This window comes from Poecile atricapillus, chromosome 3, assembly GCF_030490865.1.
Source record: "Poecile atricapillus isolate bPoeAtr1 chromosome 3, bPoeAtr1.hap1, whole genome shotgun sequence".
Classification (NCBI taxonomy): Eukaryota; Metazoa; Chordata; class Aves; order Passeriformes; family Paridae; genus Poecile; species Poecile atricapillus.
Window position 1 is genome coordinate 46,649,907 of NC_081251.1, and position 12,072 is coordinate 46,661,978.

The window sequence follows — 12,072 nt, forward strand, 5'->3', positions numbered from 1 at the left end:
TAAGACAACTCAAAGGACTAGAAACTCTGAGAAAGGACAAATATAAAATGAAATAACAGATGATTATAATTTCATTCAGGAAGAAATCTATGAATACTTTACCTTGGAAACAGCAGGACAGGAGTCCCTTCGGACTGTCTCTATGCCTTTTGCATCAAAAACTGGGTCCTTCTGGTCCAGTGTTTCATACATGTAACCCACGTACCTCTTTTTAGTCTGCAGGACGCATGGCAAGTAGACCTGGAATGTTTAGAAAGAAGACAGCCCAGTCTGGAATGTGTTGGGAATATAAGTTAACTTTGAACATAGAGGGTTTCCTAAGGAATACTGTGCTTTTTCGGTTTGTTTGTTGGGGTTTTTGGTTGGTTTGCTTTTTTTTTTCTGTTGTTAACTCGTTACAATTGATAAAATAGATCAAAAGACTCTTAAAGGATGGCTTTAAGAGGAAGTTGGCATTCTGTAAGTGTCCCATTCTTAAATCACTTTATATTTCATTTAGCTGAAGCTCAGATGGAAAGTGACACACTGTATAAATTGTTGCAAGTCGCTTTGCTTTTCTGGATTGCACCTGTCACCATTTCTAATGTAACTCTATTATCTTACTTTCTTATAAAGACAACTTCATTTTAAACATCAGAGAAGAAAATGTTCCCAGCAAAAGTAGTAGCTTAGAACTTTCTGTTTTCAAACTTGATCTAATAACAAGATGCCAAAAATCTGCTAGTATCTCCATTTGGAGAAAGTATGTTTTTTAAATGCCTGTGCTTGCATAACAGTTTTCCCAGGAATGGATTTCATCATGAATGGGTCATGGTCTCTTTTGGTTATTTTCTCCAACCTCTTATTTCATTCTTGATTGTGGAAGTATTCCTTGACTACTTTCAAATGAAACAACTGAGAACAATTTTTTCTTTGTAGTTCTACTAGGATAACACCACATCTTCCTGACTCTCTTGGAAGAGGGAGCAGTGAGTTTAGGTTGCCTCAGGCTTACAAATTTTGATTGACTTTGTTGAGTCATGAACATACTTTGAAAATATCCAGATCACCTGAACTAATGCTAACTGACCTGAACATCTTGCTAATGAGTTTACAGTGACAAACTTCCAGCAAAATCAGTAACATATTGCCTTACTCTTCTATAAAAGATCTGTTGTGTTTAATACTTCTTCCAGAAGCCTACTGAATGGATTTTTATGATTTTTCATTTTACAGGTGTATGTATCACGTGGACATATGCTGAAGTCTGCTAAGACTGACTGAAAAATAAATATCAGGCTTGTAATTAATGCACTGGAATAGGGGATGGTGAACATTTTCTCTGATAAGTTGCACACATTGATTCAATTGCAGGTATACAATACCAAACTGAGGGAGATATTTCCAAAAACTGATTAGACAGGAACTCAAACTGCCTGATGCTGCCAGCACAACAAGCCACTGATGTGAAATTAGGCGTATTTCTTTTCATTGTTCACACTGTAGTGCTCCTCTGAACAGGTCCCTGAGGCATTAAGGAGCTTGCAATATACCCACAGAAACGGCACAGTACAACTTGTTTATCCTTATGTACATTAGCGTTCAGAAAAATCTTTTATCTTCAACTTTTTTTAGGGGGAGGGGATGTTTCTTTTATTTGGTGTTTGTACTGTTGTTGTTTTGATAACACCTGACAAATTTCAAGAAAAATATTCTCCTTTTACCTTTTCGAACTTCAGTTTAACAGGCTTGGGATTTGTTGCTGTTACAGCTTCAGCAATTTCTTGACCAATCTTAAAAGACTGCTCCTTTGTGGCTCCTTTCAAGAGTACAAACATGCTACAAGAAATCAGACATAGGAAGTGACTGCAAATCTATTCAACACAGTTCCTGAAAATTGTAAACTATAGTTTCCTGGTAGCAAGGCAGGGATGTTATTATGAGTTGTACTCCCTTTCTTCAGCTAGAAAAGCCAAAAATCTGAGAAATTTCAGTGTTCAGCATGAGATCAGGAGTGCCAAAGGGCTGATGAATGCTGTGACTATCTGATGAGGCAGGGAAAGGACTGCTCCCAGGCACTGCAAAACTGGAGTTCCCCGGAAAGAATTGTAAAGAGCTCTGGTATGCTATTTTTTCCCCACTATGGGCAGCAGCAGGATTTTACTTCCTTTCTCCAACAATTTTTTTTTTTTTTTAATGAAACCACTATGAATTCAGTATCTTTGAAATGTCAAGTCTTTTATCAGATCCGGCTGAAATCAGTTTCTGGGTTCATAAGTTTTTAGAAATGACAGCCAGACAAGCTTTGTTTCCCAAAGGCTGAAAATTATCCAAGTATGGAACAGAGATGGATATGCCTAGGGCATGGCTATTATTTAGATGAAAGACTAAGAAAATGTATGTCAGGCAGCCCAATTTTATCTTTGTATGCTCTGGTGGCTGCTTTTGAATTGCATCCACTTCTGAAGCTTAAAACAGTGCCTTCCTCAAGGTGCAATGTCTACTGTGTTATATATACTCTATTTTCCAAAACAAAAATGGTATCAGAAACAGACAATAATAATTTGGTAAATCAGATTTATATTAATTCACAACTGAAAAAATATTTCCCCCCCCTCTTTCTGTTCCACATAATTTTCAAAAGAAACAAAACCTTTAAAGTGCTTAAAGAAACCCAAGCAAACTCGGTATTACTCACTTTACATATTCTGCAAGGCAGTAAGCAACATCCAAAAGAGATCCACACACCCTTTTCAGCATCATAAATTCGCCTTGTTGAGACAAAAGCAAAATCTATCTATGAAGAACTACTATGATTTTAGAACATTTTAAGAAGCAGACCATGAATTACCTGTCTGTATCACCATATACAACGTGAGCACCCCATTTTTTTGTATCATTCACCAGTTTAATGGCACGCTCCAATGTTTCTCTGGCTTTGTGGACAATGCTGTCTCCAATCTGCAAAGTTAGATTGAAAATCTTTACTGCTAAGCCAAATACTAGCTCTTGGTAAACACAGTCTAACCATGTTTAATCTTGTTATGAAAATCACTGTATTGAGATTATATATTTCATTTCATGGTTTATATACATATAATGAATAAAAAGGTTGCTTAACAGCCCAAAATAACAAGAACTGAAAGAAAAATGATCAGAAATTATTAAGTATTAAAGAAAAATTTGTTTTAAACTTCTTTAGAAGTATTAAAAATCCATGGAGCAAGACAAGACTGCTCAGAATTATTTTCTCTATTTTTTGGATTCTGCTGATTCCTATGAAAATTAAGAAGAAGCTACAATGTTTTGTTTTATTTCCACTATTAGAACTGTAATCCAATCTACCTTTGGAAACAGTTCTACAGAAATGCCAACTCCAAATGCTCCTTTATGGGAAGAAGAAGAAGAAGAAGAAGGAGATGACCTTTATATTTTTCTGGAAGATCACAATTAAATCTTAAGTTGCTGATTTTCAGTACTACAAATAAAAACAGCTTTTCTGAAGGTATTTAGTTTGTTTCAAATTATAGTATTTGACTAATATCTTTCTACCATTTTATACATTTTTACCTGCAACTCTTACCTCAGTGCACGGCATTCTTCCAGAAAAATTAGCAGCAGTATAGCCAAAAGTAAAATTAGCGATATATTTAAGACCCAACTGACGAGCTTCAAGCATTCGTGTGACAGCCTTGTCATGTTTATAAGCCTTCATTGACTGTTTCACCATTATCCTGGTCTTCAAGATTTCTTCTAGCATCCTTGGCAGCACACCCTTTCTTACTGAAGGCTGCCGTAAAGGGAACAAAGAAAAACATGGTGTTAGAAAGCCCAACATAAACAGTTAAGAGTAAAATCAAACCTCAGAACTGTTAGTTAACCACTGATAGGAAGACAAATTAACTAGCAAAATGCCCTAGCCACCAACAGTTTGGCTTTTCCCACAAATATTACAAAGAATCTAGAATACAGGCAAAGCTCCTAAGGGCAGAACAAATAGCTTTTTGTTCTTTGTATTCATCACCCCTGTTGATGCAATGTTTAGATAACCTTATTAACTAAAATGGACTTTGATATTTAGCTGTTAATTCTCTAAGTATTAAATGCTGAAGGAACATTATCTTTTAAAAATTCTGCAAATATTCTCTACTTAAGGTTTTTGTTTTACATTAAGTACAGGTATGCTGGTGATTGCCTAACTATTTTTAACAGCTCCAGGCCATATTCATTACACATCAGCCTACAGGACACATTACAAAATGAGAACAATAGAAAACAAGTCAGGGAGTTTCATTTCTCAAATCATTACCCTTTTTTTCTAAGAAAGCATTCTGCTACACAGGCAGGAGAAAAATGAATTGTTACACACAGATAATTACTGTTTGATCCCCAAACTGCACAAGTAAAATACAGTTTAATTATAGATGAAATAAGCCTTCAGAATAAAGGAAAGCATGAAGACATTTTACTTCCTGAAATGCCAGAAGTTCTGCACTTTGACAAATATCAAAAACACTGTGAAATGAGAGAATGAACCTCCCCTTTCTGTCTGCTCTTAATGCAGCAAAATATGAACTACAATATCAATTTGAACTTAAGTCAGCCAACAGGCAGTGAAAGTGCTGTCACAGAGCACTAATATCATTACCTTGACAAAAGCTACTCCACTGGGTGACACTGTGATATCATGTCTAATCTGGTACAGTAAGTCAGGAGGTACTCTCAAAGATGTACAGCCAAATTTGAATGCATCATACCTAATAAAGAGAACATTTAAATATGAAGACCATTCATTTACAGACTAATCAAGCAAAAACATCAGCTGACATTTAAATGCTAACAATGCCAGCAAGGACAGAATAATCTCAGGTATAAACAAACATTACATAGTATCAAATTTCTTAGCTACATACAGAAGGTTCTAGGAACAAAGTCGTAATAAACAGCTAAATTCCACTGCATGCATAATTTATCAGTTCTACTCTCCGTTATGAATTATTACCAAATACAGAGTTAGTGGAGGCATGTACTCAATACTGTAATCCCCTATGGAAACCATGCATGTTTACCGAGTACCACACTGCACTTACTTTCTTCCTACAAATTCAGAATTTTAAATCAGAAACTTGAAAACCTGATGGTGACACCTAGCAATTCTTGCAGCCATCTTTCCATTCTTCAAAATACTGTTTTATAGAGGCAATTCTAAAGAGCAGTGAGATCTTTTTCCAATTAACAGAATAACTGTTAAGCTCAATAAAAGATGCTACAAAGAATAACTTAAATTGTACCTTTTAATTTTTAGTAATTAGAACAAGAGTGGACTACAACTGGTACAAGAACAAACATAATTCATTAAGGAATAACCCCAGTCTAGTTTTGAAGACAGATGGTGGAGTTATAATAATTTTAACTTATTCTAAAGCAATATTAAAAACCAGCATCATCACAATAATCAAAGAGGTGCATACACACACACATAGAGCTGTGTCCAGGGGTTTTTAAGAGAACAGTCTAATTCTGTATTTAATAAAAAATACATATGGATGTGTATATGTATGTGTATACACACACGCACACATCCACATCTGTATTGCAGATTTTTATCATCTGTACTGTGTAAGAGAAAATGGTGCTATTCATACAAGCCCATTGTTTCCAATGGCAACCAGGGGTTCTTGGTACCTCAGAAAAGACACATTTCTACAGAATCAAAGATTGTGAGAAAAGCATAACAACTTACTTTCCTAAGTTTTCAACATGCCCCAGGCAGGTAGAAAAACAGTAGTTGTATGCTATGACAATGGAAGGATATAAGGACTGGAAATCCAAGACAAGAACAGCGTTGCTGTAGAAGCGGGATTCTGGCTCCATTATCAAGGGAACACATTGTGGGGCTTTCATCTGAGCTCGCTGCTGGACACTGGGAGTCACAGCAATGTAGTTCATTGGCTTTGCAATGCGCAGCATCACAGACTCCACACGATACTGCAAAATAGTTTGGATATAACCATTTTCATTTCAAAAGTTCAGAACAAATGTGTATTAACTAGTGCAAACACACACATTTCCTGAAATAAAAGTACAGATAATTGCTTTTCCAAAATAAATAGCCATGCTCTTAACGTATATTTTAATTGTATTTTGTATCACTAGATCATCTTCAGGTCCCTTCCAGCCCTAACCGTTCCATGATTCTGTACTTTGTATTATATATAGTGGAATTTTTCCATGTGTTTCCTCTTTGTTTAGCCCTAATTACTGAAAATCGAGTACTTTTTATATATGGAAAAAACAAACATCCAACAGGCTTCAGGAATATATGTGGATGGCCATGCTACTGTCTGTGAATGAGCATTTGCTAAACTGTAGTACTGTTAGACTTGAAGATCACCAAAGAAAACGAAGTATAATATACAGTAAATGCACTGGGTATCATGCTTTCTCCCTTATACCACAACTAGAACAGGCAGGATAAAACAATGAACATGCTGTTCAAGACACCACAAAATGTCATATGTGTATCTGGCAACAAGAGAAAAAATCCCACCCCTATTTATTTGCATATTATTCAATGCTTTAGTAAAGGCTTTACAAGCACAAATGGGCAGGTATGCACATTCACATTCACCACTCACAATAAAAACCAAAATAGCTGAAAACAACGTAAGTGGGTGACAAGGGACTGAAAATCCCAAAATATCAAAGAACTGTTCTATTTGATAGATAGATATTCTATTTGATAGGTAATTCTATACTAATTCTTCTATAATTGTAAAATCCTGTGCTTTATAAGCAACTAAATCATTATTAAAGACACACTGCCTGACACACTACTTATTCAATCATTGTACTGAATGGGTTATATATAATTTCTTTAATCTTGAAGTCATAAATGAACTTTCAGAACCAACAGCTTTAATAAGACCCTGCACCTTAAAAAGAGGTTGGGGTTTGATGTGTAATTAGGGAGCCACATAAACTTCCACTGCTGCCTTCCACTAATTGCAAACTAATTTGTGTCTAGCGATGAACTCGGATGTGTGACAAGGTGGTCAAGGGATTGGTTCTAGCAAGAGGTAGATTTTGTGGTTCTTTCCCTAGTTTTCATAGCATCACAGAATTTAGGTTGGAAAAGACCTCTAAAATCACCAAATCCAACTGTTAACCAGTGCTGCCAAGCACCACATGTACACATCTCTTAACTCCAGGGATGGTGACACTGGACAGCCTATTCCAATGCCTGACCATCCTCTTGGAGAATAAATTCTTTTAATATCCAATCTAAACCAGCCATGGAATAAATTGAGGTCATTTCCTCTTGTCCTATTGCTTCTTACTCTGGGAGACGGACCCCCACCTCATTACACCCTTCTTTCAAGGAGTTGTAGAGAGCAGTAAGGTCACCTCCGAGCCTCCCTTTCTCCGGGCTAAACACCCCCAGATCCCCCAGCTGCTCCTCACAGCACTCATGCTCCAGACCCTTCACCAGCTTCACTGCCCTTCTCTGGACTCATTCCAGCCCCTCAGTGTCCTTCGTGTAGTGAGGGGCCCAGACTGAACAAAGGATTTGGGGTGTGGCCTCACCAGTGCCAAGGACAGAGGGACAGCCTGGTGCTGCTGGTCACATTATTTCTGACAGAGGCCAGGATGGCATTGGCCTTCTTGGCCACCCACTGAATCATGTTCAGCTGCTGTTGACCAGCACCCCCAGGTTTTTTTCCTGTGGGCAGTTTTCCAGCCATTCTTCCTGTAGCCTGTAGCCCTGCAAGGGGTTGTTGGGAGCCAAGGGCAGAACCCTCACACAACTGGCCTCAGCCCATTGACCCAGCCTGTCCAGATCCCTCTCTAGAGCCTTATTACTCTCCAGCAGATCAACATTCCCTCCCAACTTGGAGTTGTCTGCAAACTGACTAAGGGAGCAGTTGATCCCATTGTCCAGATCATCAATAAAGATACAAACCAGTACTGGCCTCCTGTTTGCTGCCCACGCTGAGTGTACTGGTACAGACGCACCTCAGTTGGGCTATTGATCCTACCACGTTTTTTTAGGCAGAGGGAGAACCACTAATCCCTACATGACCATTCTCTGGTGCATCTGTGACTCCTACCACATCAATAATCCTTTTGTCTTTGCTTCAATGTGGATCTCCAGCCCCTACCTCCACTGAGACAGCAGACTAAAGGACTTTGCTAGGACACTGCTTCTCAACCACTGGTGTGGTGCTCCCAAGTTTATCTCTAGTGAGCCTGATCTTATTCCTTTTCCCCTTCAAATAGAGTTTAAAGCTCTCTCAATAAGCCCTGCTGACTCCTGTGCAAAAACCAGCAAGATCTTCAAATGTCTGACTAATTATCTGTATACCTATGACCATCTCTTGTTAGATTTTGTTTAGTCTACTGAGAAATGTTCAAGATGGCTTAATATAATAAAACAAAATATTTTTAAAAAATTATTGTAAAACTCAATGAGAGATACAAACATGGAGAAATAAAATATCTAAAATCTGTTCTTACTACTATTCCATTTTAACCTGTTTTTTTTAGCTAAAGAGGAATATCTTCATAAAGGGTAGTGATTCTTCTGTGTGAAAAAAATTATTTGAGGTGACTGGGAATTGTTGCAAGTGTCATTTTTCCGATCTAGAAAGTTTCAATGGAAACAGAACATACGTGCACAGAAGGGAAGAGAAAAGAACAGTCAGGACAGAAAATGCAGCATGCTTCTGTTGCTCACTCCCACTCACAGACATCTGAGAAAATGACAGGCAGAACAGTCTTTGTGGGCTGCAATCACTGACAGTTTAAGCATATCTGTGTTGGCAGTATGCCGGTCCCACACTCCCTGTCCCTAACTGTGCATTTCTCTTCCCTTGCTCCAAGTATCAGCGGTGTTTTCTGATAATATGGTAAACCAGACTGGGGAACTAAACTGGCAAATACCTACTGAACACTGCCATGGTTCTGATGATGGCACCTGCCAGCCTGCTCCCCTTTTTCCCCAAGTACGGGATCATTACCCACAAGAAAGACCCACAAGAACCTGCTCTGGGTCAAGAGATGACACAGGCAACTGCAGTCCAAAAAAAAAGGTGGCAAAAGATTTTTAATAGGATTGAATTGTTAAGGAAACTACAGCTTCAGACACTTGCATATCTGGCTGGCTTATGGTAACAGAAGAACTGTAACATGTGACAGAGTAGCTGACTCTCATTTCAGGTGCTGTTCAGGTCTCACACGTAGCCATGAAAGCAGTTCAGTTAGCCTAGTCACTCACAATCTGGGCAAGGAAAGCTTTTGGTATTACTGGAGACTGCTGGGCTCTCAAAGTGCACATCTTCCTCTGTTCTGCTCCCTTTTCCCTCTGATGCTGGTATCAAAATAATAGAACCACAAACATCTTGCATGACATGCATTTAATAAAGCCAGAGCCCCTCTTGTCTTATTGTAAAATCTCACCCAGAGGTCTGCTGCACCAGAAATGTCATTTAGAACATAACCAGTGCTGCTTTGTCTGCTCTGAAAGAAACTAATCTCATCTTTCTAAAACACAATTAATTATATTTCTTAATGTTTTAGAAATCACTCATTTTCAGTCTCATCTAGGTGTGAACAATACCAACTCAAAGGGAAAGTTAGTGCTCCTGAAGGCAGTAGAAAAGATTCACTGGTGTGAGTACATTTGGGGAACTCTGTTTTTAACAGCTATTTTTAAACTTTGAGAGACCAGGCAATCCAAAAGCAGCAATAATAGATTGAACAGTATTCTTTATGTTTCAATTTCATGTTAATTCATGTTAACAGTCTTCTGTGACCTTATGAAAATATACATATGGATTGAGAAGATACCAAAGAATCTGAGCATTTTGTAAAACCTATTTTGGTTTTGTGAAGTATAAGGAGAACGAAGTCTTACCTGGGAGCCTCTTGTTAACACATGTAAGAACTGAATGCCAAAAAGTCTTGCCATTTCACTTGTTCTGTCAATCAAATCCAGTTTCTCTAACAACAGGAGATTCCCACGAACCCGGCTAACATAATGATCAACCATTTTCCATCTGTGAGAGTGAACACCTCATTATAAACAATCAGAAGAGTGCTTGCTCTTTCTACTAGGACAAATGTATTTTTATGGTAACTTACAACAAACTAGCAAATAAAATTTTCCTCTAGAACATTTTCATACAACTCTTTCAAAATTGTGGCATATATAAATATACACTTACGTATTCTAAAGATATACACAGAATGTGTTACAGCAAGCTACTGTTAAGGCATCTCACAATGACATACTATATCCTGTTCTCCTCATTGCCCCAAAGGATTACCAAAACAGACACAACTTCCTCCTCATCTCTTTACATGTTTTTTAACTAAGTGGACATTTGTGAAAACATCCTTCTGTATTAAGAATGCCTATCACTGTTGAACATAAATTCATAATTTCAGTATAAACCACATTTCCACTCAGTTACAATATTCAACTTTTACTGAAATTTCATGTATGTCACGAACAAATCAGTACTCAGTTTCATGAATTGTTCATATCACACAATACCAAACTGCTTCAAGAAGAGTGAAGCTGAATGTGATACATGTCATATGAAGGTATTTTTAAGCAGCTATAGCTACTGCCTTAACACCTTGCAAGCTGTTTTGTAATACTTTCAAGCCTAGATTGCTTGACATACACTTGAAGTGAAACAGAAGCCTGGAAGTTCATTAAAAGCCCTTCTGATGAATAGTATATACAAAATAAAATAAAGAAATTACAGAACTTCAAAATAGTATATCTATTCAGGTATGTTGAAAATGTAACTGAAAATATTTTGTTGTAATATTGAGAGCATAACTGTACAACAGAACATCCAAGTAAATAAGTTTATGTTGCTGCATATACACTGCTCTAGTGCCTGAGCTAAATTGATTACTTCTTCCTATGGTGGCTTTACCTTACACCTATCCAATGTTAAGAATCTGGCCTTAAAAACAGCAAACAAAATGGATTAATAGATCATTACCTGTAGACATCTGCCTTATTGTCAAACCAATCAGACAGAACTCGGAACGTAAATAAAGGAAAACGATGATGAAGAACGTGAAAGCCCACATTTTCAAAAGTGTAATTTGTTAGATTCACCTAGAAAAACATAGTGGACATGTCAAGATGCATGATGGCTTTCATAATTGAAAAATCTCAGCTTTTCAAAAACTGCATGAACTAAGTTTATTAACTTCCTATTAGCATTCTGTTTAAAAAGTTAGTCTTTATTCTTAGAAATCCCAACTATTTACAAGTCAGGAAAAAGCATCCCTTATCAATTGAAAAGAATATGCAGAATTAAGCAGCTCATAAAGATCAGGTCTGAACTTGGTCAGAACAAGATTTGTAAAGACTGGGCTATTTGAGTATTAAATGGAAAGTTAAAAATGCAAGGAAAAAAATAGAAAATCTGACTGCTTAAAATATGTTCAAGTACTTGAAGTAGTAAAAGTACCACGCTGGACAAATTGCTAAAACAAGTAAAACAAGTTCTCAAAACCCTCAAAACCACAAATCAGTGGAAACGAGTATCAGTAAGAAACGTTACTTTAAAACAAAAGCTTTAGCACTTTAAAATTTAGAGATACACAAAATGCATTCTCACAAACTGCAAACCACTCTATTTGAAAAGGTGTATAAAGAAAAAAAATCTAGAAGTTACACAAGTTACATGAAACTTTCAACAAAGTCTGCAATAATTAGCAAACCCAGTAAGTCAAAACATTAACCTTTTAAAAAATTTACCTCATGTCTCATCATTCTCCAAACATTCAAGACAATTCGTCCAACAACATTTATTTCACTCATTGTATCCGCTCCATATTCATCCAGCTCAGTAGCAAACCTGTTCTCTTTCTTTTCATCTAAACACATTAAAGGAGACTTTATTAAGACAAGTTATAAGACAGTCAAGACCAGATCAAGCCATCTCTCTTCCAATTTGTGCTCTCTAGAAAAGTAAGAATTTATAGATTCCTGCTGATTCCACAAAATTATTTAGTTACCAGTCATCCATACAATCTCTAAATAAAACTCCCTTAGGTTTTTCT

General features: G+C 37.0%; 1 protein-coding gene across 2 annotated transcripts in view; it reads right to left on the bottom strand.

Annotated features, from left to right (window-relative positions):
• REV3L (REV3 like, DNA directed polymerase zeta catalytic subunit) overlaps positions 1 to 12,072 on the bottom strand; it is a 113,653-nt gene that overhangs the window by 7,333 nt on the left and 94,248 nt on the right. For both annotated transcript variants that reach the window (XM_058836354.1, XM_058836355.1), the window contains 9 exons: positions 11,768 to 11,886; positions 11,001 to 11,119; positions 9,896 to 10,037; positions 5,723 to 5,967; positions 4,628 to 4,736; positions 3,563 to 3,769; positions 2,831 to 2,940; positions 1,704 to 1,818; positions 103 to 240 (listed from right to left, as the gene is read on the bottom strand). In XM_058836354.1, coding sequence (XP_058692337.1) covers positions 103 to 240; positions 1,704 to 1,818; positions 2,831 to 2,940; positions 3,563 to 3,769; positions 4,628 to 4,736; positions 5,723 to 5,967; positions 9,896 to 10,037; positions 11,001 to 11,119; positions 11,768 to 11,886 — 1,304 coding nt within the window. The remainder of the gene's footprint in view (positions 1 to 102; positions 241 to 1,703; positions 1,819 to 2,830; positions 2,941 to 3,562; positions 3,770 to 4,627; positions 4,737 to 5,722; positions 5,968 to 9,895; positions 10,038 to 11,000; positions 11,120 to 11,767; positions 11,887 to 12,072) is intronic.